Here is a 25,644-nt window from a genome sequence, read left to right as displayed (position 1 = left end):
CATCCCCCTAGAGCACTTGGCACACTCTAAGGTGACCATTAGTCCTCTCTGGGCGTCTCCCATTTTCCATCTCGTGTCCCCAGCTGGTGCTGTCATTGACAGCAGGCAACTTTTAATTTTTTCAAGGTAGCTTTGTTTCCTGAGCTAGCAGCCCAACGCCTTATGAATGATAGGAACTCAATGATTTATGAAGGGATGAGCTTTGGAATTAGGAGACAGCACAATTAGTTCATATCTTTGCTCTATTCATTTTGCAGGAGTGATTGTTAGAATAACGTGACTCTATTGTGTCTGGCGTGGTGCTTTGTGTTAGAAGCATGTTGTGAGAGGTCTTGGGATCAGAAGCTCTCTCCCACTGTGTATTCTCTTCTGTTATTTAAGTTGTGTGAACAAGCCCCCTTAAGAAACATTCCTGTGGGCACCTCCTTTGTACCGGGCACTGGGCAAGGGATAGGAGCATATGGTAATAATACTACAGCAATACTTTGAATTATTATGCACCTAAGTTAGCTCGGGAGATCGGCCACCTCCTAAGTATGAGTAAACAGGGGTTCCTATTTAAAATATCTTTTCTAAGAGAATATAGTGAATAAGTGTAAAACTATATTTGAATCGAGGCTTACCTTATCCTCTACCATTGCCCCCTTCAGTACCACACTCTACCTCATCGGTACAGATTGTTGAGTGCCTTCTGTCTCTGAGACGCTAGAGAGGCATTGTTGGGATTTAATTCTCCTAACACACTCTGCAAGGTGTCATCCCCATTTTCCTGGAGAGGAAACGGACTCAGACAGATTAACTAACCTGTGCAGGATCGCACAGCATGGTGGCAGGTGATAGAGGAGAGAAAATCGCTCAGGTCTGCTGGACCCCCGGGCCCCATTCTCTGTCCACTTAGCAAATGGCATGACCCAGCCAGAGGGCGAAAGGCTGTTCAAAAGCAACAGGTTCACTGTGATGAGTGCAGGAATGAAACAGCAAGGTCAAGGAGCAGCTGGTTCAACAAGGGAGGGACAGACACAGCTGTTCAGCTGTAGGTTCCAAGTGTTCTGATTATGTCAATATTTACGCCATTAAGTTATTCATTCCTTCATTCATTCATTTGTCAAATATTTTGGGGCCCTTCCATTTGTTATGCATGCTAGCGGCAACTGATACAAACAGGCAAAAGACCAAGTAATTTTTTAAAAGAGCTCCTAGTCTCTTTAGGAGAGGGGGATAGAAGGATGAGACAGAAACAAATGGCTGCGTCTGAAATAGGCGCCACAACAGAGCTTGTCCCCGGGTGCTATCCACCGGGCATGGACGTAAACCAGAGGCGGCACCCAGGTTGCTGTGAGTCCGTGCCATCCAAACTCCTCCCTGGCCCTCTAGGGTCTGTCCTGCCAACCCCTCTCACCTTCGGTGTTTCTGTCACACGCGCTTACTTTTGGTTCCCAAGGTGGCTTAAGTTGTTCCTGCCTCTGCCGCGGGGCCTTTGCCCCTGCCGTTTCCACAGCGTGGCACAGCCTTCCTTCAGGAATCCGCGGCCAGACTTGGCTCTGTGTCTCCCCCTCAGGGAGGCCTTTCCTGCTGGCCCTCCCCATTCACTCGTGTCACATCAGCCTGTCCTCCCTCTGCTCCCGGCACTTCTCATGATCTTAAGAGCATGGGCTTTGCAACAGGCTGCCTGGGCTCCAGTCTCAGGTCTGCCATTTTCCTGGCTAGGTAACCTCAGACAAGTTATTTAGCCCCTCTGCACGTCAGTTTTCTCATCTGAAAATGGGGATGCTAACAGTGGTACTCCTACCTCACGGTGTAGTGTTGAGGGGGGTAACCGAGCTTATGTATGCAAAGCATTGACCCTGCCCGGTGTGTGGGAGGTATGCAATAAACACAGAGGGCGTGAGTCTTCTTGTCATTTTTCCGTCCAGTACTTACTGGGTTTGACCACAGAGACCATAGAATACAGGGCTGGAGTGCCATAAGTGACCAGGCCAGCACAGCCTCTGTCCACAAGGAGCTTACTGCCCGTCTGAACCACTTCTCTTGTTGACACACGTATGCATTTGACCTGTAGCCTTTTGCCTGCAGGTTATCTAAACTTTTCCTCTTTGTTCTAGTTTTTTTTTTTTTTAATATGTATTCATTTTTAGAGACAGAGAGAGAGAGAGAGAGAGAGAGAGCGCATGAGCAGGGGAGGGGCAGAGAGGGAGGGAGACACAGAATCCAAAGCAGGCTCTAGGTTCCGAGCTGTCAGCACAGAGCCCGACGCGGGGCTCGAACCCACCAACTGTGAGATCATGACCTGAGCCGAAGAGGGCCGCTTAACTGACTGAGCCACCCAGGCGCCCCTTTGTTCTGGTTTCTAATCGTCTTCACACCCTGCTTCCCGTCTTGGGATTTGTGGCGCCCAGGAGGGACCCACTGCTCGTGCCTTACCGTGGCTAGAGATAACACATAAATCTATGCCTCTTTACACCCACGTGATTTGTTTGCTCCTTGTAGCTGTGTTCCTTCCTTTAGTGTTAGAATCAATGAGAGGTTTGTCTCGTGAGGAAATGGTAAAAACCCACCAAGGAGATGAAAACAGCAGAATAATAGTTAAAGGCCCACCTCTTGGCTTCTTCATGTTCTGTTGTTTCACAACCATTGGAACTGCCCTTTTTCCCATGTCTGCCCACCGTCTCCTGGGCTAGATTTCACTTCCTCTCAGAAGTCTTCCCCGATCTTCTGAGACCATGGGCTCTGGAGTAGACCTGGGGCTCACCGGTCTGGTGAGACTTACTATTCCACTGTGTGTAACTGTCTACACTCTTCCCTCCCCTACTAGTCTGCATGTGCCATATGGCCTGGGCCATCTCTTTCGCCATCTCTTCTGGGTCACACCTTGAAGTGGCACAAATCACTTCCTGTCCCCTTGACCGGAACTCAGTTACATGGCTGCACAGACTGCTAGGGAAGCTGGGGAAAGCCATCTATCTGTGCGCCCAGGAGGAAAGGGAAACAGGTTTTGCTCAACACATGGCGGTCTCTGCACGTGGGAGCCCACCAGAGTGAGGCAGCCCCTGCGTAAAGTCAGGGTAGCCCCTGTCTACCTGTGGTGGGTCCCGGAAGGGGAAGGAATTGCACTGATCTTCTGTTTTGGCTTTGTAGACAAACACATGTGATCAAAATCTCAATCGTTGCCTTGAGTTCATTGAACAAATTTCCAAAGTGCAAGGACAACTCTTCAGGATCCTCACCACGGCTGCCCAAGAAGGTGAGAATGGCCCGTGCTTCCTCGTCTCCCTTCTTTTGTTTCTCTTCTCTGTACTCTCTCCCTGTGTGGCTAAACTTCTCTCGCTGACCTGATTTGTGCACTCTTTTAGGAGGACACAATGATGGTGTGGAAATAATCAAATCGCGCCTTTTGCCTTGGCTGGAGGCTTCCTTTACTGCTGCTTCCCTGGGAAACACTGTTGACAGCAAGGTCCCCTCTCTACAGGTAGGCACGCTAAAGGATCACCCTTGACTTTCAGCACCCAGATCAGGCTCTGGGAACTCAGACATGTAGAAGATACAACTTTTACCCAGTGGGGGACTCAGCTCTGGTTAGGGGATTAGGACACAGGTACCAAAGGTGAGTTTCTGTTTATAGTCGTGTGTGGCATAACGGGTTGAGGTGTCTCTTCAAACAGACCTGCATTCAAATCTCAGCGTTGCCTACTTACCGGTGGGGTGACCGCAGACAAATGAATGAGCCTCTGCTTCCTCAGCTGTAAAAAGGGACTGGTGATGTCCTACATGTAGGACATTGCCCACACTTGGCATTAAATAGGAACTTTTGGATGACAAAGTAGTCACACCGACAGTTGGGGTACCATGGGGCCTCAGAAGAGAAAGAGACCACCAGAGGGGGAAAGCTCCCTGTTCTGAAAGAGTGAAATAACACTGATGGAAAACTTCCAACATGAAAAGAAAACTTAGTTCTCAGAGGCTGACAAAGGGCATCGTAATTTGCGATCGATGCTGGTGATTTCTGTGGGAAAAGTGTCAGCTTTGGAACAGTTGAAGCCCCACACTGGAAAGAGAATACATAACTCGTTTAAGGCATTGGCATCATTAAATATTAGTCAACTTGATTTTATTTATTTATTTATTTTATTTTTATTTTTTTAAAAATTTTTTAACATTTATTTATTTTTGAGACAGAGAGAGACAGAGCATGAACGGGGGAGGGTCAGAGAGAGGGAGACACAGAATTGGAAACAAGCTCCAGGCTCTGAGCTGTCAGCACAGAGCCCGACGCAGGGCTCGAACTCACAGACTGTGAGATCATGACCTGAGCCGAAGTCGGCCGCTTAACCGACTGAGCCACCCAGGCGCCCCGTGATTTTAAATATTTATATGCATTTACATAAGTTCTTTTCTAAAATGAAAGCATTTAGAGCAGGTTTTTCTTGGCAGCCTTAAGAGGCCGTGGTGGAAAGTTTCCTGCCTGGAGGTCACTGGGTAGAATTCTGGTTGCTCTTCTATGGTCGTGGGTGGGTTATCTAACCTTCCATGTCTTAGTTTCCTCATTTGTTGAATGGGGACAATGCTTTTGCTGACCCGCTAGGGCCATTTTGAAAATTCAATGCGATAAACATGCAGCAACCACTGACCTAGGGTAAGTACTCCATAGACGTCAGTTGTTATTAAGCAAGTTTTTCACCCCTGAGGATTTTCCTGTGCCGCTTAGATTTTTACCCCATGGGTGTTATTCTGAGTATAAAGACATGGGTTGATATTTCAATGTCTTTTTAAAAAATTGAAGTGTAATAAAATATGGTGGTATAGTTTATCTGCAATGAAATCCATAGCTTGCTAAGTGCATATATCCATGTAACCCACACCCTATTAATTTATAAAACATTTCCATCTCTCCGGAGCATTCCCTGTGTCACTTCCCAGTCATCTCCCTCCTCCCCCACGGCAACCACTCTTCTGATTTTTATCATTCTAAAATTTTTTTTTAACATTTATTTATTTTTGAGAGACAGAGCACAAGCAGGGGAGGGGCAGAGAGAGAGAGAGGGAGACACAGAATCCAAAGCAGGCTCCAGGCTCTGAGCTGTCAGCACAGAGCCCGACGTGGGGCTCGGACCCACAAACTGTGAGATCATGACCTGAGCTGAAGCCGGACACCCAACCGACTGAGCCGCCCAGGCGCCCCATGATTTTTATCATTCTAAATTAATTTTGCCTGCAGTAGAACTGCATATAAATGGACCTATCCACACATGTTCTTTGCTGCTTGATTTCTTTGGCTCAGCATAATGTGTTGCAACCCATCATGCTGTTTCCTGTATTCAAGCCTATTTTGATTTGTGTATCATTCCAGGACACGTTTGATAAGGAGAGACATAAAGATCGAGATCGGGACATGCAGCAATTAGACTCTGAGTTGAATTCAACTCGTAATCAACTCAACCAGGTTCAAGACGAGTAAGAGGAATGCAAGTTATCTTTTTTCCAAGAAGAATTGTTCTTAATTTTTAAGTTTAAAGGGAAAATAATGGCTCTTGTAAAATGTAGACATGTGCAAATAACTAGTGTGTGTATGTGTGTGTGTGTGTGTGTGTGTGAGAGAGAGAGAGAGAGAGAAGGAGAAAGAAAGAGAGAGAGGAGGGGGCCCTACCTCTCTCTCCACCCTCAACTCTTGCCAAGGTCTCCTCCCCTAGTCTGTTGTCTACTCCTCACCCTGAAGCCTTTGTCTGCGCTCCTTCATGAACATGGAAGCCTTCCTTTGGTTCTTTGCATAGCTCGTTCTTTATCTTTCAGGTCTCAGCTGAAAGGAGATTTTTCTCAGAGTCTGTCTGTGACCATGTATATCGAAAGGTCTTCGTTTCCCCCTCTGTAGTTCTCTTTCACAATGATCTGAGATTAGCACTTACCACCATTTGGAACGTTAAAACATTTCTTTGCACGTTTATGATCCACTTGGCTGGAAGGTCCAAAGGGGTGCTGTCTTGTATTTGCTCTTCTAATATTTGCTATCCGCTATTCTTGTATCTTCATCACTCAACATCATGCCTGCCACGTGGTACATTCTCAATGAATGAATAAATCCCTAATTAAAAAAAAAATATGTTAACTTGCTTAAAGTAATGCTTGGCTCATGGATGTATCTCCCTTTCTTCTCTCTGTATATCATTCAAGCTGACAAATTACCATGTATACTTTCTTGTATGTACACGTACAGGTGTTCACACCCGTGTGCCGTGTCTTAAGAGAAAAAAAATCACTACTTTATTCCTTTTTCATATTCTCCTTCCTTTCTTGGTATTTTTGCTTCTTTTAATTTTCTGCCATCTTCTTTGGACAAAAATGTTCACTTTTCTCTCCACGTATACTTTAAAAAAACCTGTAACATATTCACCTGTGAATGAAATCACAGCAATTTCCTTTCAATCTCCAGTAGCCTTATTGTGAAGTTACTGCTACTTTGGCTTTTTTTTTTTTTTTAAAGATTTTAGACATTTTGCTCATTCATTCATTTTTCATCTTGAAAAATATCTACTCTGTTACAGGCATTGTTTTAGGTGCTGGGGATAAAAAGGTGAATAAAAAAAAGTTCTTGCCCTTATGTAGTTCATGGTATGTTTGTAATGAGACTGTGTAAACCAAGTGTTGGAGGTCTCAGGAGAAAAGGAGACACACTTTGGTCGAGAGAGTCAAGGGTGGCATTTGCATGGGCATTCATAGGATGAGTGGGTTCTTGTTAGGAGAGGAGTAGGAGGAGGAGACCCAAAGGAATGTTGGGTAATCACACTACCTCCTGTTATTGCCTGATTGGCTGGGATCTGTGGGGACTTGGTAGCAATCCCACTAGCTCATTATTTCTCAATCTGCTTCACTGTCTAGGGGAGAATCCCAGTGTTGGACCCTTCTTCTTCCATCTAAAGGGAAGGAAGAAGACAGGTGTGAGTGTAGATAGCAATTGCACTCTCTTAGCCCCAGGACGACTATGAAGAAAGAGCCTGGATATTACAGGGAAGTAGGGTCAGAGAAGTCAAGAGACCTTTGCCAACCTATGATCTCTCGCTGGACTAGGGCAACTTAATTGAGAACCACTGGTCTCCATCCAATGTCATCCGCACACTCCCATTTCTTTTTTAATTTTAGATAGACCTAAAGACATAATATGATTTATTATGATTTGCCTACAATGGAGAGAGTCCTTGAAACTAACAGTGACCTAGCTATGTTGAAAACTCAGGAGACTCGTGCTCAATATGTGGCGCGAGTCAGAGGCAGATGACATGGAATGCTCGGTAGTTAAGTGTGATTGTGGAAGACTTTCTTTGTAGGTGGGCAAATAATGTTTTCTTCATATTTAGGAAGTCAGGGACAATTAAGTCAAACGCAACTCTACGGTGCAAAGTAATGAGCACACTGCAGAAAATGGTATTCGTATATTGCAAATTAGCATGAGTCTATTGCAGGAAATGGAGATCTTATGGGGAGACACAGCCTGAGGATTTGGTGTAATTAGAGCAGATGAATCAGGAGGGTGAGAAGGAGGAGGTGAACAACTTTCTTTGTCCTTTACAGTCTAATGTTAATAATTATTACCTAGTCTTTTAGTGGTAGTAGCTCTGTAATGTCTTTGTGTCTGACATTCAAAAGAAGACTAGCATGTTTGTGCATACACGTACATCATAATATTTGCAATAGCATCTGATTGAATGCAGATGTCTCACAATTTGATCTTGTTTATGTTCAATTTATATCATATGCCAAAAGTTCCCGGGAGAACCTGTATCTTGATTCAGAAAGTCTGCCGATTTTGGAAAATCTGTCTTTAGTTATACTGATTTCTCTTACAGTCTGGCTGAAACTGAAAAGACTCTTGAAGAAACCAAGAACAGATCGGCCATATCCCTTCTGGCTGCAGAGGAGGAAATAAATCAGCTAAGAAAGCAGTAAGGGAAAAAAAAAGACAGGATTATGGCAGCCTCTGATTGATCATTGAGTTTAGCTTTTTGGTGCTTCGTTACAATATGAAAGAAGCTATTCACAAAGAAAAGGCAGCAATATTTTTATTAATGTTTTACATACTTTCGCTTACCACAAAAACATTCCCTATCTACTATAGAACATTTTCTTTCTTTTTTAAATTTAGTTTTTCAAATTTACATCCCAGTTAATTAGCACATAGTGCAATAATGATTTCAGGAGTCCAACCCAGTGATTCATCCCCTACGTATAATACCCAGTGCTCATCCCAACAAGTGTCTTCCTTAAAGCCCCTTGCCCATTTAGCCCACGTCCCCCACCCTCAACTCCTCCAGCAACCCTCAGTTTGCTCTCTGTATTTAAGAGTTTCTTCTGTTTTGTCCCCCTCCCTGTTTTTATATTATTTTTGCTTCCCTTCCCTTATGTTCATCTGTTTTGTCTCTTAAATTCCACATGAGTGAAGTGATATGATACTTGTCTTTCTCTGACTGATTTTACTTAGCATAACATACTCTAGTTCCATCCACGTAGCTGCAAATGGCAAGATTTAATTCTTTTTGATTGCTGAGTAATACTCCATTGTATGTATATACCACATCTTCTTTATCCATTCATCCATTGATGGACATTTGGGCTCTTTCCATACTTTGGCCTTTGCTGATAGTGCTGCTATAAACATGGGGGTGCATGTGCCCCTTCCAAACAGCACACTTCTATCCCTTGGATACATACCTAGTAGTGCAATTGCTGGGTCGGAGGGTCGTTCTATTTTGCCCTTTGCTCATTGCCCCACCCTTCTCGCCTTTGACAACCACCAGTGTGTTCTCTGTATTTATGGTCTGTTACTGTTTTTTGTTTGTTACTCATTTGTTTGTTTTAAAATTCCACATATAAGTTAAATCTTCTGGTATTTGTCTTTCTCTGTCTTATTTCACTTAGAATGATACTCTCTAGGCCCATCCATGTTGTCACAAATGGCAAGATCTAGTTCTTTTTTTGTGGCTGAGTAGTAATATTCCATTATATATATATATATATATATATGTGTGTGTGTGTGTGTGTGTGTGTATATACATACATATGTATATATATACACACATATATAAATATAAATATATATGTGTATATACATAATATATATATGTGTATATATATACATATATATAATATATATGTGTGTGTATATATATACATATATATAAAAATATATATAAATATATATGTGTATATACATATATATGTATATATATACACACACATATATATACATATATATGTGTATGTATATATATACATATATATACACATATATATGTGTGTGTGTGTGTGTGTGTGTATATATATGCCACATCTTTATCCATTCATCTATCAGTGGACACTCTGGTTGCTTCCATATCTTGGCTATTGTACATAATGCTGCAATAAACATAGGGTTACATGTATCTTTTCAAATTAATGTTTAGTTTTCTTTGGGTAAATACCCCCTAGTGGAATTTACTAGATCATAAGTTATTGCAAGTTTTAATTTTTTGAGGAATCCTCATATTGTTTTCCACACTGGCTGCACCAGTTTACATTCTCACCAATAATGCACAAGGCTTCCTTTTTCCACACATCGTTGTCAACACTTGTTCGTTCTTGTCTTTTTGATTCTAGCCATTCTGACAGGTGTAAGGTGATATAGCTTCCTTGATATTATTTTTGATTTTTCCCCCCCAGAAAGGAAGTGGGAGTTGTATTAAAACACACACACACACACACACACACACACACACACACACACACACACACAATACCTTTCTGTTGCCTTCAAACATGTTCCATTGTTCTGATTTCTTCAGGAACACCTCCACACTATAGCTGGGAGTAGTGGTCAGTTTTCCACTTCTATCTCCCCTCTTGCCTTGGTTTTCATCTCTTATTTCCTATTTGAAAGACCTTCTCAAATTCTGTGATCATATAACTCAGTGATTTCCAGTAGCAGCGATTCTGTTCTTTACTGTTGCCAGTGCAGCTTTTAATTCTGCTATTACATTTCTAGCTTCTCTGTGTACTTCTCTCGTTTTTCTGGCATTATTTTTTATTTTTTCAATTATTTGTTTACAGCGTAGTCTTGGCTTCGGGAGTAGAACCCAGTGATTGATCTCTTATATATGACGCCCAGTGCTCTTCCTGAAAAGTTCCCTCCTTAATGCCCACCACCCATTTAGCCCATCCCCCTACTCCCCTGCCCTCCAGTAACCCTCAGCTTGTTCTCTGTATTTAAGAGTCTCTTATGGTTTGCCTCCCTCTTAATCTTAGCCCTTGTCTTTTGACCTTCTATCACTGTCCTTTTCATCACAGCACATACTCTTTGTGTGGCTTTGCTACTGTTTTAGTCACACCTGTTTTTATCTTTATAAGAATGCCAATTGTATTTCTGAAGCTTTGTTTCTAGAATACATTATTTTTACAAGTTCACTGTTCCACCTAGTATTGTGGGTCTTGTTCAATCTCTATTGTTATTTCCACCCCCCCCCCCCCCCCATATTCCATCTGTTCAGAGAGTCAAAGAGCTAATGAAGATAAGACCAGCTCCTGGCCCTAGGTTTGGAAGGTCAAGTGCTTCCAGAGTTCTGTGTGGGACCAGCCAAATGTAGAACAGGAGGACTATAGGCACACTCTGCTTTTGTTGGAGGATCTGTGTGCATATTCTTTTTTCAGCAATCTCTTTTCATGCAAGTGGCAGAGGGGGGTGGCATTCTGACCCTGGCAATTCTGCTCTTTTCTGATTTGTGTTTGTGCCTGTGTATTTCCATCGGAGTTGTGCAATGCGGTAACGGGCATACTAAGCAGAGCAGCCTCGTCATTAGGTATGCCAGTTGTTACTACCTTTCCTCATCCCTGCCTCCCTCTCTTTTCTTTCCTCCTTTATTTTTTTTATTTAAAAAAATTTTTTTTAACATTTATTTATTTTTGAGAGACACAGTGCGAGCAGGGAAGCAGTAGACAGGGAGAGAGACACAGAATCTGAAGCAGGTTCCAGACTCTGAGCTGTCAGCAAAGAGCCTATTGTGGGGGCTCGAACCTGCGAACTGTGAGAATTGTGAGATCATGACCTGAGCTGAAGTGGGATGCTTAACCGACCGAGCCACCCAGGCGCCCCTCCACCTTGATTTTTGTTTGCAGGCTTAAATCTCTTCAGGCCCAGGAGGAAAGCCGCCACAAAAACTTAGAACACAGAAGCCCAGAGCACTGGAGTGTGGACTCCAGAAGCTCGGAGCCCAGGACCTCAGAGCAGAGGAAGTTGGAGCAGCGGGTCCTGGACAAGAGGAGCACAGAACACCGGCCCGAAGTGATATCCGATTATGAGAAACAGCTCCAGACGCTGAAGGACGAGATAGCGGTTTTGTCCGCTGAAAAAGCTGTACTCCAAGGAAGGTCGGACAAATTCTTATAGATCTTTTCATTTAAGCTCCTTTCGGTAGTGGTCCAAGGGTGGCTGGGAAAAAACGTGAAATGACAGCCTGAACCCAAACCCCTCCAATCCGGGAAACTTTGAATTGTGAAGGATTGTGTGCTCGAACTGCACCCTTCCAGAGAGAGGAAATGCCTCCTGGATTGCCAGAGCTCGAGCACCAGTTAATTTGGGGCTGACATTGAAGCCCGAGGAATGAAACTGAGACATATGTGAGGGGAAAGTTCTTTGGCTTGAAAGCCGATTTGGGTGGGGCTGTAATGTGTGGGTGGTGCCCTGGCTGAAAGAATGTTCCCTGATATGAGGGTCCTGTTCTCTGAGACCTGGGAGTCCTCTCTCTGGGATGACGACCTGTCACTTTACTTGCTGTATCTCACTCTGTTTCATGGAGCGTGTAGGTAAGTGTTCTTGTGACATCCCTTTCTACTGACAGAATGCTAAGACCCGTCATTCAGAGTTAACTGAGGACAAAGCAGGATGTTTGTCTTGGAGCGTTTTTCCTTGTTCTTTTTTTTTTTTTTTTAAGTTTATTAATTTATTTTGGGGGGGGGGTAGAGAGAGAGAGAGAGAGAGAGAGAGAATCCCAAGCAGGCTCTGCACTGAGAGCAGAAAGTCCAATGTAGGGCTCGAACTCATAAACCATGAGATTATGACCTGAACCGAAGTCAGATGCTTGACCCACTGAGCCACCCAGGTGCCCCTGGTTGTTCTTTTTAACACCTGCGACCTCCCTCAGCCCCACGGAGTGGCCTGACTCAGGCTAGCAAACCACTCCCACACCTGGTCCCCATTCCCCTAAATGCCACCTTAGTTCTCCAGTTTTGAGAGTCACTCTGTTATGTTGTGGTGGCACCAGCTTGTACTGGCCCCCAGGAACTGATTCTGTGCATTTCTGCCTAATAACTCCCAGTTCGGGGTGATGTCACATTAACAGCTTGAAACTGGCCACCATGGGAATATTTCTTGCACCATGGAAATCGTCAGACAGACTGCCATTGACAGAAGGAAGCAACAGCTTCCTTCTCCACCTTCAGAGAGGGCTTTGTATTACCGTTCGCTTCACAGTTTCTTCTGTAACACTTCTCTCTCTGGGGCCCCCTTTCCTTTGACAATTTATACTTGATAGCAATACGTTTCACTGATAACAGGGCTCTACCATTCACCAAGTACGTCCCCCTGTTTTAGCTCACCGCCTCTTTCAGCCCCCCACTCCCGCCCAGAAATAGGGCGAACATGCTGTAGGTGAAAACTTTAGGCTTTGGAGAGACGAGATGAGTGCAAACGGTCCCACTGCTATGGAAAGAGAACTCAGATCTTTCTCTCTGTTCAGTGTTCATCCCGTTTTATACCATAAGGCCTCTGCGGATATGCTAGTGCCCCAAGATTGGGGTAAGAAACACTGACAAGCTGATCTCTTTAACTCCGGCTCTCACTAGCGGTGTTACTTTACTTTGGGACCCTATTAACTTTTCGGAGCCTCGAGTTCCTCAGCTGCAAAATGGCCCACAATCAATGTTGACCTCCCGGGGCTGCTTAAAGGATAACATGAGGTGCGAGCTCACCACGCAGATACAGAGCGTCCGAGCGCGTATTTGACGCCTTGCGGAGAGGTCGCCGAGACAGCGGCTCTCCCGGGCCCGCAGCCGGGCGCCGGCCTCCCAGTATCTTGCAGCGCCTGCGGCAGGACCGAGGGAGGCGTGCGTCAGACTGCTTCTCTGGCTGCTTCTTGCTTGTGCACAGGTCGGTCCGGAGCCGCACTCCCAGCCCTGCCCCGCGCAGCCGCAGCCGCAGCCGCAGCCGCAGCCGCTCCGCCAGCCCCTCCACCGCAGTGGCCAAGGTCAGGAGCCCGTCGCCGAACCGCGCCAAAGCGTCCAGCGTGGCGCGCAAGGCTGCCCTCCTGTCCCGGTTCAGCGACGCCTACTCCCAGGCCCGCCTGGATGCACAGTGCTTGCTTCGACGCTGCATCGACAAAGCTGAGACGGTGCAGCGGATCATCTATGTCGCCACCGTGGTAGGTGACGCTGCGGCGGCTGCGCGCAGAGGCCCTGGGGCGCAGCGGGGAGACAGCTGTGAACAGGACGGCCTAGGAGGGCTGGTTGAACCTGGGGTCGCGGGAGGAGGGCGGCATGTCCATCTGCTGGCTGGCTGGGTTCCTGCCTTCCTTTCTTCCTTGGCAGATATTGGGGATGCATAGGTTTTCACAATCACGAACTATTCAGATATACTGATATTTCTATCGACCAGATACTTGTTGAAGAAATATCCATAAGTACAGGATTATCTCAAATGAGTATATGCTGCGCTGATTTGCACTGAAATTTCCAATGTGTGCCTACGTGCACCAGTGGGGAGATGTTACTGCTGATGGCTATCACGTGGTTGATCTTTTGTTCTCAGAACAATCAGAAGGCTGTGCTTGTGCTAACTCTTCTGTTTACTTAACTGAGAGTAGTTACTGAACCTGCTGGAGTATCAGCTACTTGAATACGGCGGATTAAGAGTGCTCGTATATAATCCTTAATTCCCAAAGCAAACATATTCGTTCTAAGAGCCCGTTAGGAGAAATGAGTCCAGTAGGAGTCCATTCTGACAAATGAGAACAGTCAATATTTAAAAACAAAACAAAACGCTGGTGGGACAGCAGCATTATCAGGGTCCACTGAACTTTATTCTATGTTAATTTATTTCAGAGGTCAGCAAACTATGACTTGTGGCCCAGATCTTGTCCAGGCCCATATTTCTAAGAAAAATCCCACTAGACAGCTAAGAATACAAGAATGGTTTTACATTTTTTAACAGTTGCCAAAAAAAAAAAAAAAAAAAAAAAGTGACAAGACATCGTATGTATTTCAGGGAGAGTCTGAAATATTTACTCTCTGGCTTTTTACAGAAAAACGTTTGCCAGCCCTGGCTTATTTCATTAAGAAGTTAGGGTTCTAGGGCGTTTCACGAATAACTGAATTTTCCCAGTGCCTACTACATAACATGCATTTAATAAATATTTGTTGAATTAACGTATGCCAGGAAACATACCACAGACACTTGATATGTAAACACTAGATTGGTAATTTCATTTCTTGACCAGTAATATGATACTGCTGTGGGATCATAGACTCCATTGGCACTTTTTAAGTGTTTATGCAACCCCAGGCCATCTCTTTCCTTAAACCTCTGCACTGTCCTGCCTCCTGCACTCAGGATTCCCGGAACGGTGATCACCTGTCTGGGAATTAGTGAAGGTGCATAGTCATATATGTATTTGTGTACTTTTCAAAATTGAGGTCTGTGTTTTCTCCCAGATTAAAATTAGTTTTGATCAACTGTGTTTAGTTATCGGAGGACCCATTTGCTGTTGAATCTTTGGTGGGTATTCTTTATTCCTTACCTTGGCCCTCCTTACTTCCCTTCTTCAATCTAATAATCTGCTGCATTTTTTATGTGCAGGAGGCATTCCACGTGGCTAAAATGGCATTCAGACACTTCAAGATCCGTGTGAGGAAATCGCTGACACCATCTTATGCAGGGTGCAGTAACTTTGAGGATGCCGTCTCGGATTATATCATTTGTCATCTTGATCTCTATGATTCCCAAAGCAGTGTTAACGTAAGTGGTGGGTCTCTTAGTGGGACTGGTTTTCTGTTGCTGCTCTTTACATGGAATACTAATAACTCAGAAATCCATCCAGTGCTTAGTACTGCTTTTATGTAACAGAATAGCGTCCGATTTACTTTGTAGAACCCGGCATGCTTGGCGGTGTCTTAGACATTTTACGGGGGAAAAATAGTCCGACCTTTATAGTTCTCTTCTTTAGACAAGCCCTTAAGATTGGGGATAGAATACCATGGTGCTTAAGAGCCATGACCTTGGGGAAGACAGGTGTAGATTTGCACTCCTAGTTCTGCCACTTGCTGGCTGTGTGACCTTGCACGTTTACTTAAAAACCTCTTTGTGCTTCAGTTTTCCAGTCTCTATAGCAACAATGGTCATCACCCTCATAGAGTTCTTGAGAGGATTAAATGAAAAAAAGCAAGTAATTTGCTTAGCACAAGACTTGACACATGGTAAACGCTCAATAAGGGCAAGCTTATTGTTATTGCTGTTATTATAGATTATGAGCAAGTTGGCACATCTTCTACCTACCCAGAATAGAAACATAAGGAAATAATAAATAAAAGCCTCAAAGGGTGTTTTCTTTTGTTTTTGTTTTTGTTTTTTTTTGGGAGGGAGGGGATTCTCTTGGCCCTTTTGTAGGTCCTCTGCATCATCTTTCCTCCTTCTCTAGCAGTGAGCCTTTCTCCTTTAACACATGTACAGCTTTTGTAGTTTACGAGCTCTTTCCCACCCCCCACCAGTCATAACCTCTTTCGGATGATGGAGCTTCTTGTCACAGGTTGGTAACAAGGCAATGCCATCTCTTTGTTTTTCAGGACGTGATCCGAGCCATGAATGTCAATCCCAAGATTTCATTTCCTCCTGAAGTTGACTTTTGCCTCCTCAGTGACTTCATCCAGGAGATATGTTGCATTGCTTTTGCAATGCAGACTTTAGACCCACCCCTAGATATTGCATTTGGGGCTGATGGAGAAATTTTTAATGATTGCAAGTAAGAGACATAAGAAACAGAAGCTAAGGGATTAAAAAAAAAAAAAATCAATCTGTATTTCCTGGAAACAATTTAGGGCAAAGAACTCTGGGTGGGGAACTCAACAGATGTGACCTGACTTCCAGGTCCTGCCGTATACTTCTCTGTACTACAGGGCAGAGCCTTCTCCTGGGGTTTATTTTCTTTCTCAGTCAAACATGATTCAAAGGTGATATTATGATTTCCATTGAAGGTATTGGTCTTGGGCAGAACTAATGAGAACCCGAAGCCTGTCTGGAACACTTTTAAAAAGGGTGCTATATAAATACAAGTGTGTATTACTTTTTATTTGTTTCTACTGAATTATTTAGGCCAGGTTTCTCAAAGTATGGCCTATGGATCACTCGTGTCAGAATTACTCAGATCTTGTTAAAAAGGCAGATTCCTGGATTATACTTCGTGGTATTTTATGCAGTACGTCTGGGATGGGGCTCAGGAATCTGACATTTAACAAACACCTATATGTGCTCCTTATGCACACTAGCATTTGAGAATGACTACTGTAGACTTTCTGGGACCATTAGATTTCTTTTTTTTTTTAATGTTTATTTATTTTTGAGAGAGAGACAAAGTGTGAGTAGGGGAGAAGCAGAGAGATCCAAAGCAGACTCCGGGCTCTGAGCTGTCAGCAGAGAGCCCGACGTGGGGCTTGAACTCATGAACTGTGAGATCATGACCTGAGCCGAAGTCGGATGCTTAACCGACAGAGCCACCCAGGCGCCCCAGGACCATTAGGTTTCTATCAACTTTCACATGATAAGTATTTTTTATAAATCAGAAGAAATTAAATGAACTTAACACATTTTACTGAAATTTTCTGGGATCCAGTGATATGGCTGGGGACTATTGGGAGGAGGCCAAGCTTGTGGTTAAGAACACTCTGAGGCTTGAGGTCTGAGGCTCTGACATCAAGCTGCCTGGGTTCAAATCCCATTTCTGCCACCAATTAGCTATATATCCGGGGCATGGTACTTAATTTTTCTGTTCCTTAGTGCCTTCTCTGTCAAATGGGAGAAGTAATAATACCTGTTTCCTAGGGCTGGAGAAGGTTAGTTGAGCTCATTCAGATAAAGTACTTAGGACACTGCTTTGTCTGTAGTCAGCACACAGGAAATGTTAGCTCTTGGGTCTTTGTTCAGCCCGTAGAGTCATAGGGTGGTGGTGGCCCAATATCCCTACGAGCTTGTTAACGACAGAGACTGCATACCTTTCCGTCATCCCTCTTTCGTCATCCCTCTTTCTTTCTTCTTTTCTCCTTTGGAGAATGTGTTGAACCACGCAGAAATATTCATCCACTTTACCTTGTGCAATCTGCACACTTCACAGACCTTGGGGGCCTTCGGCTTCTATGCTTTTCATCAGCGGGAACATGTTGCCCCTTGGGGCACTCTGTAGCTGATACCTCTGGAAAGCTCTAAAGCTAGAACTGGAGTTCCTAACAATGCCTGAGGATTTGGTTCTACTTCACGTACTTCAGAGAACAAGTGTAATCTTTTTTTTTTTTTTTCTTTTTTAAACACTGGCAGCCTTTCACATATTCGAAAGCAATTGCTCAAGTCTTCCTTCTTCTGGTCTCATGGCTTTGGGTTTTTCCATATAAAGGGGGTTTGAGACTTCTTGACAAATAGATGGGTGTCTTTGGCCTATGCTCCATGCTCTTCTGAATATTCCTTGTCACGTGTCCACACTGAAAGTAGTCCCCTGTTTTGAGCTGAGCAGCCTGGAGGGACCAGTACCCTTATTCTCTATTAATTCCGCTAATTTGTACTTGTTTTTTTCTTTTCTGTTTTTTTTTTAAGTTTATTTATTTTGAGAGAGACAGAGATAGTACGAGTGGGGGAAGGGCAGAGAGAGGGAGAGAGAGAAATCCCAAGAGACTTTGTGCTGCCAGCGCAGAACATTGGTGTAAATTTTTATTTTTTATTACGCTTAGTCGAGGTAAATATGGATACCGATTCTGTTATTGAAGAGATGGTTGCGGGCTTTCAGAATAGGAACCGGTGATAACAAGCACCCGACCATGGACTCACATTGAACAAGTCATGTCAGACTGAACTTATTCCTTCCCTTCTCAGGATTGTAAGAGTTACAGTACAGGAAAATTCTAGAGATGGAGAGCCTACAACATTGAGCTGAGCACAGGTGGGGCTCGAACTCATGAAACTGCGAGATCGTGAGCTGAGCTGAAACCAAGAGCCAGACGCTTAACTGACTGAGCCACCCAGGCGCCCCCCCAGAAACATGTTATTTTTACTTATACTGTGGTTAAGTCTTTCGTTTCTCCTATCTGTGCAATGATACACTTCTTAGACTCAATTCAAGACCTCATATGTATCCACATTACATGGTATCTTATGAGATTCAGCTTATTGTTCCTGCCTGTTGAGCTAATTTTTTATACTGTCATTTGTTTCTTCTTTCCTACCCATCCTTAACCTTTGAGTGATTTTTCTATACTTCGTGCAATCATTGATGGAACATGTTATTTATCAAGGGATTGAGAGAGAGCACCTTCATTCAAGTTCTCATTGATTCATTAAGTATCTTACTTTGGATATGGGCCACTTTGTAATTCACCTAATTAAGTCAGTCATCCACCTATATTTCTCTTATTTTGCCCACGAAGACACCATGAGAAATGTTGTAGGATGCCTACCGGATTTCAGATGGTCTCCATCTCTAGCGTTTTCCTGTACTGTAACTCTTATAATCCTGAGAAGGGAAGGAATAAGTTCAGTCTGACATGGCTTGTTCTATGTGAGTCCATGTCGGGTGCTTGTTATCACCGGTTCCTATTCTGAAAGCCCGCAACCATCTCTTCAATAACAGAATCATATTTATCCATATTTACCTCGACTAAGCGTGATAAAAAATAAAAATTTACACCAATGTTCATTTCTCCAGTGATGCTACATCATTGCTTAACTTCTCTTTCTTGTTCTTTTGTGTGTTTAAAATAGGTACCGTCGCAGCTATGACTCCGATTTCACTGCTCCCTTGGTCTTCTATCACGTGTGGCCTGCTCTCATGGAGAATGACTGTGTCATTATGAAGGGAGAAGCTGTCACCAAGAGAGGGGCCTTTGTACGGTGGCCTTGCATAGTGACAATTCATCCCAAGTGTTTGATTCACAAGTTCGAGAACATTTATAAACCCAGAGATTCTATAGAAGCAGTTCATAAAGAGTTGCTTGATAAGGTTTCATACAAAGGAGAGGAAAGGGACTGGCTAGGAAAGAAGAGATACTTCTCTTTGTTTCTTCCGTGATTCCTCATAATTTTCTGGCAGCAATTTCTTTGTTGCTTTCTTTATAAGATGCAACTCATCATATTTGCCTCCTCCTTAGAAATATTATGCTGTTATAAGGGCAAAGCTCTTTGAGCTCATCTTATTGGAGGCCCTCTCTCATTCTAAGCATTTGGAAGTGATCAATGAACTTTCAGGAAACAGTTGGCCAAAGTTTCACTGACAGAGAACCATTTTGGGAAATGACGAATGTACTCTGTTTTCTCTCCTTGGTATGATGTGTAAGGAAGGGGGAGGGATGGAAAAAAGAAGGCAGAGGAGATGGGGAGAGAGCAGGCAATCAGTTTTGGAGGGTTGCTTCCTATATACATTGGTTGTAAAATGTTTTTAACATGGTAAATAATTGGGCAGCCCTCAAAATGGAGTAGTAGGTGTGCAAGTGTGTGAGTGTGTGTTGTGGTGAGTGTTGGGTGGCCACAGGGGCTTGGGTATTCTGTATAGTTCCCATGTGGAGTTTTAACCCTGCCCTTCCTAGAGAGAGTTAAGTGGATTGTGAAGAGAAGCTCCTTAGTCCAGTGCAAAGCCACCGTCTGGGTGGTCTCAGTTCCTGTTCTCTTTGAACAAGAGAATAGGGAAGGGCTTCATAGCAGCTTTTCACACATACACTGGTGAACAAGAGTGGAGTATTTTAAGAGAACTTAAGGGTGTTTGCAGCTTAAACATTCTACTATAGTGAATGGTATCTCAACAAAATATTTTGTGCTATGAAATGGGGGGGTGTTGATCTGACAACAACCACACGGGGTCTGTGACGAACGACCTCACAGAACGTGCTCCTTGCTCCTACAACAATCACCGTTTGTTAATAAATTCCAACTGGAGATTCTCTCCAGTGATTCCAACTGGAGATTCCTCCTTAGAAAAGGAGGGAGAGGAAATAGCCGCTATTCATGTATTCTACATCAAACAGGCATTTCAACTTCCTTCCTTTCCCAGCTTAAACTCCTAAAACAAAATATGAAGATCCTAAAAGGAAGGACTTGGATTAAAGGAAAAGGATTTAGTTAATAGATGGGCAGCAGTGGTGGTTCATTCCTTCCATACCTTCCTCCCTCATTCATGAATTCATCTCATTCAACAATATTTATTTTTTCAATAGTTATTTATGACCCAAGCACGGTGTTCAGGTACTGGGGATTCAGCAGTGAACAAAAGAGGCCCAAATCCTTGCCCACGTGGGGTTTACATTCTCCCAACACTTGCAAGCTTGAATGTAGGTCTAACAATTTACTCATCAAAACAAAGTTCTAGCACCAAGAATTTGAATATTGCAAAGTTCATTGTAATGGAATTTATCTGAGAAATACTCTTAAGTTATTGTCAAATATTGGGTAGCTGTAAGAAATGAAGAGTGTATCCCATGCTGATTGGTGCCCAGTAATGGGCAAGTGTAATCATAACAGCAGAACCTCTCATTCTGTGGGGTAGACATTCGTTTTAGGCCATGTAAGTTTTCACAAACTATTGACTATTTCCCTCTTTTTTTAGTGGAATTCAGTGCGACCTGTAAGTCGATGTCGAAGCAGGAGTTTAAGTCCCATCTGCCCCCGTAGCCATATTGGTTTAAGCACGGTGCGTATCTAACCATTTTTACACAAAGCATCTTAATGGTTGACACTTTTTTTTCCTCAAAAGTCACCAATGCCAGAGGTGATTGTATGTCTATAGGTAGAAAGAGAACTCATTGCGATAATCCCAAACTAATTTTTATGCTACCTTGGGCTAAGGCGTTTATCATTCTAGAAAGAAGGAAGTAGAGGCAGTTTTTTTCTTAATTACTTCAAAGAATAATAGTCTTCACTTATTTCATAGTTTTATTTTTGCTTTGGAATGAAAGTGAGCTAATAGATAAAGTCTTCTGAACAGAAGATGGGAGTGATCTGGGCACAGGTCCTTGATTTCTCTTAAACAGATTGCATGAGTTTGGAGAAATTGCTCAAATGGTCTAGATTTCAAAACTGTATGAAGGGCACTGCAGGTATTAATTTTCCACCAAACTTCAAAGTAGGAAGAATAACATTAGTCTCCTTGAGTATTAGTTCTTGGGGGGGATTACTAGTACCTCTTTTTAAGAAAAACAACAGCAGGGGTGCCTGGGTGGCTCAGTCGGTTAAGCGTCTGACTTCGGCTCAGGTCTGATCTCACTGTTTGTGAGTTCAAGCCCCGCATCGAGCTCTGTACTGATAGCTTAGAGCCTGGAGCCCACTACAGATTCTGTGTCTCCCTCTCTCTCTGACACTCTCCTGCTCACACTTTGTGTCTCTCTCTCTTAAAAATAAATAAACATTAAAAAATATTTAAAAAAATAACAGCGAAAACATTTCTGAAAACCAAAAACATTGTTGTGATGTATCACTGTTAATTTATTCAACAAATAATATTTAGTCAATGCCTTTTGAATATAGGGCTGGACCACGTCATATGAACACCAGATAGGCTAACAATTTGCTGTTTCTTCAAATAGAAATTCTTTAAGTATTTGTTCAGTCTTGTTTTAGGGAGAGTGGTGGAGAAGGAGAACCAGATCTGTCAGGACTCCACTTCTCCGAAATCTCTGGCAATGCATCTCTAGCTATAAACTTCTACAACTCCCTCCGTAAAACAAAACCCAAAATAACTGCCATCCCGCTCCATTAATAAGATCTACTTTTCTGAGTTTAGTGAGCATCTGTTACTTCAGCATGCTCTTTATCAAATACTCCTCTGTTTCTGATGGATGCTAGATTTGGAGCGGGACAGAAAAATGATGAAAACATGGTCTCTTCCCTGAATGGGTTTCAATATAGGAAGATTGATATGATTTAAACAGAGTGACTGAGTGTGGTTTATGCCACAGGCCATGCAAGAGGCACGAAGAACTAGAGCTATGAGAGGAGGTAGGAAGTCTTTCTGTCCTTGATAGTGAGGAAGGGGATCATGGGGATCTGACTGGTTAAAATGGTTGGAATTTTAATGTGCTGGGACATTGAGGAGAGATATCCAGAAAAGGGAAATGGCCTGAGAATGGAAAAGGCATGTATCTGATACAGATCTTCTGCTTTTGGAGATTTTATTTTATTTTTTTTTTTACTCTTTTTTTTTCTTTTTCAACGTTTTTTATTTATTTTTGGGACAGAGAGAGACAGAGCATGAACGGGGGAGGCAGAGAGAGAGGGAGACACAGAATCGGAAACAGTCTCCAGGCTCCGAGCCATCAGCCCAGAGCCTGACGCGGGGCTCGAACTCACGGACCGCGAGATCGTGACCTGGCTGAAGTCGGCCGCTTAACCGACTGCGCCACCCAGGCGCCCCTGCTTTTGGAGATTTTAATATCACTTACTTATCCATATTCATGAATAAGTATTTATAGTAGGTAAAAGCAAAAGGATAGTGCATTTAGTGGACTGATAAATGAAAAGGAAATCTTGAGAGTTTTATCCTGGAAGAATCACAATCCCCTTATTCTAAGAGGGCATGGCTTATCCAAAAAAAGCAATATTAGACACCTATAGTGCTTATAGCCATGGCAGATTTTTCCTCTGGATTCTCACTAGAAGACTTATTGGTGGGCAATGTCCCTCTAATAAAGCCCTTTTACATGTTTCACACACGTTCTTTCTCTTTCCTGCTTTGTGCCCAAGGAGAACCAAGTAATTTAAACTTTAGATGAGAATAAAATATATTCTTCTTCTTTTATTTTTTTTAAATAGGCTCCATGCCCAATGTGGTGCTTGAACTCATGACCCTGAGATCAAGAGTTGCATGCTCTACTGACTACGCCAGCCAGGCATCCCTAAAATATATTCTTTTCTTTTTTAATTTTTAAAAATGCTTCTATTATTTTTGAGAGAGAGAGAGAGAGAGACAGAGCATGACCTGGGGAGGGCCAGAGAGAGAGGGAGACACAGAATCCAAAGCAGGCTCCAGGCTCCGAGCTGTCAGCACAGAGCCCGACGCGGGGTTTGAACCCACAAACTGTGAGATCATGACCTGAGCTGAAGTCAGAGGCTTAACCGACTGAGCCACTCAGAAGCCCCTAAAATATATTCTTAATGGTGGAACTGCTGCCCCCTTTCTGTCTCTGCACCCTCCTCTTCTTACAATGACTGGATACACCTGCAAAATATAATACAAATGTTTAGAGTGGTCTAGTTTTTGGCTTATTCGAGGTCTTGATGCATCCAGAACAGCTGTCATCTTTGTTAGTGTTTATTTATCTAAAGTTTGTGAAAGTTCAGAGCAAGAATGTTGCCTGTAGTCTGTTATCTCTGAGCCATAACAGGTTTGTAGGTAGAGGTGTTGGCTTTTGCTTAGTGAAAGCAAAGGTGAGTTTTGGAGAAATGATTCTTTTCTGGCTCCCCAGGGATCTTCCTTAATGGGGCAGGGTTTTGGACACATGACACGATTCATATAAAGATCTGTCAGAGAGTATTCTGTCATTTTAATTTTAATTAATTATAATGCCATTAATTATTATTTTCTGGAAAGCGCTGAATTCAGCATGGCCATTCAGTGGCCACTGAGCATCCAATCTCCCAGTCTTCCACAGCCATTAAAACAACAAACAAACAGACTAGGCAACTGAGTCCAGATTTCAATCAGTGACACAGTTTAAGCCAAATCGAGCGCCCGTTACTTCAGGAAATATAAGAGGAATCGTATTGCTCAACCTTAGGGGTGACATCATCGTTCTAAAGTACCTCAGAACAACTACCTAGCTGGTTTTAGGAAGAAAATGTGAAAAAGATTCATTCTTTGAGCTCTGTCTACCGTGTAATTAACATTACTCTTTTGTATTTTCCAGGTATCTCGAAGCCGGAGTCCTTCTCCAATAAGATGTGGATTGCCGAGTAAGTGGGATGGTTTAGACGGCACAAGTTTTGTGCTTTTCAATGCTCTTTTTGGTACTCAGCGTTGTGCTGCAAAATGAATGTTTTGCCTCCTAGGGAACATCTTTGAACCCCCCCACCTCGTCCTTTTCATTTCTGGGCCCTCTCGTTGATGGTGCCCGAGCAGGTCCCACGGGTGACACAGAAGGAACTCCCAATCGAGAGGTTTTATTGATGTAAACCCAGATTGACCACCCCAGTTTCATTTAGATCCTTCCAAGAGATATTCTGAGAAAGTGTCCATAATCACAAACTGTTTGTTTTTCTCCCTAGGGTTTTAAAACCACCAGACATGTTACCTTGCCACAGGACGTCTGCAACAGCCAACTTCCCCCGTGCCTCTGTCTCCTGTGTCTGCCTCAGAACTCACTTAAGATAATGTGAAAAGGCAATTCTGTGTATCACTCCACACAGAGAGTTAAATGTTTTGGCTTAGCGTGTTTGTAACTTTCCGATATATTGCATAATTATTTTATAGACACAAATTCCATTAATTTGATAAAAACCATTGCATAGGTGTTTAGGATCATATTCATTTGAAGCAAAGGCCATTGCAGAGGTTTAGAGATTGCCTCCTGAAATGCTAGGATCTTTTGCAGCAACTATACAAACGCTGAGCCTGACCTGAGCTGACAGAGTCAGTTTAGCTTATAAACAGATCGTAAATATTATAGTGGCTGGTATAGCTTTGAATCGAAAACACTACTGGGTGTTCTAATGACCTTTTGTTTGGAAGATAGCCCTCATCTAGGCTGGGGAACTTGGAGTAGGTAGCAGGGGCTCCAGGCTACATGTAGATGGTGATGATTTCGGAGAATAGAGTTCCCCGGCTTGCTTCTCTATGCTATCCGACTTCCTGCTATGAGGATGCCTGGTTTGGGTTAGCTGGGTGCCAGCATCAAAGCTACTTACCTGAGAGAATGTTCTTGCTTCATAAATGTGGAGCAATGATTGGGCCAGAAGCCAGTTTTGAGATAAGTGGCAATGACCTCATGTTTATTTCGCGGGAATGCTTTATACAGTTTAATGTACATGTTAAGTACAGAAGCTCGCTGGGACGTGTGTTCTACCTAATTCACCTGGTTGGGTGCAAATTCAGACCCCCTAGGAACTGCAGCTGACTAAACATACCTAAACTCAAGGCTTAAAACTAGGGGTACCATTTATTGATTTTGAATGGAGCAAACATACCTCGCTTTCCTCCCTGTGAAGGACTGTTGAAAAATTCGAGTTCAATGTACTACTGGAATGTAGCTTTCCCAAGATAAGTGATGTTCTTTCTGCTTCTCCCTGCTGCCCCACTTGCCTGTGGCCTTAAACACGGGCTTCACAAATGACTGCTTTTACTCTGTGCCTTTTAGAGAGAAACTATGAATTGGCCACAGCTCAGTCTCTGCATAAACCCAGTG

General features: G+C 43.3%; 1 protein-coding gene across 6 annotated transcripts in view; it reads left to right on the top strand.

Annotated features, from left to right (window-relative positions):
- SPATA18 (spermatogenesis associated 18) overlaps positions 1-24,671 on the top strand; it is a 36,225-nt gene extending 11,554 nt beyond the window's left edge. The window contains exons 2-13 of one of the 6 annotated variants that reach the window (XM_019470110.2): positions 3,136-3,241; positions 3,351-3,466; positions 5,345-5,448; positions 7,833-7,928; positions 11,131-11,382; positions 13,160-13,430; positions 14,864-15,022; positions 15,847-16,022; positions 19,022-19,145; positions 20,856-20,939; positions 24,151-24,196; positions 24,509-24,671. In XM_019470110.2, the coding sequence (XP_019325655.1) occupies positions 3,136-3,241; positions 3,351-3,466; positions 5,345-5,448; positions 7,833-7,928; positions 11,131-11,382; positions 13,160-13,430; positions 14,864-15,022; positions 15,847-16,022; positions 19,022-19,145; positions 20,856-20,939; positions 24,151-24,196; positions 24,509-24,516 (1,542 nt within the window). In that variant the 3' untranslated portion in view covers positions 24,517-24,671. The other 5 variants (XR_002086072.2, XR_002086061.2, XM_019470120.2 and 2 more) reach the window with 5 other exon arrangements.
- Positions 24,672-25,644: the final 973 nt, after the last annotated feature.

The sequence above is a fragment of the Panthera pardus genome, unplaced genomic scaffold, assembly GCF_024362965.1.
Source record: "Panthera pardus isolate Hobbes unplaced genomic scaffold, ASM2436296v1 HiC_scaffold_13, whole genome shotgun sequence".
In the NCBI taxonomy this organism is placed as follows: domain Eukaryota; kingdom Metazoa; phylum Chordata; class Mammalia; order Carnivora; family Felidae; genus Panthera; species Panthera pardus.
Note: the sequence above shows the minus strand (reverse complement) of the source record. Positions and strands in the feature narration are given on the sequence as shown.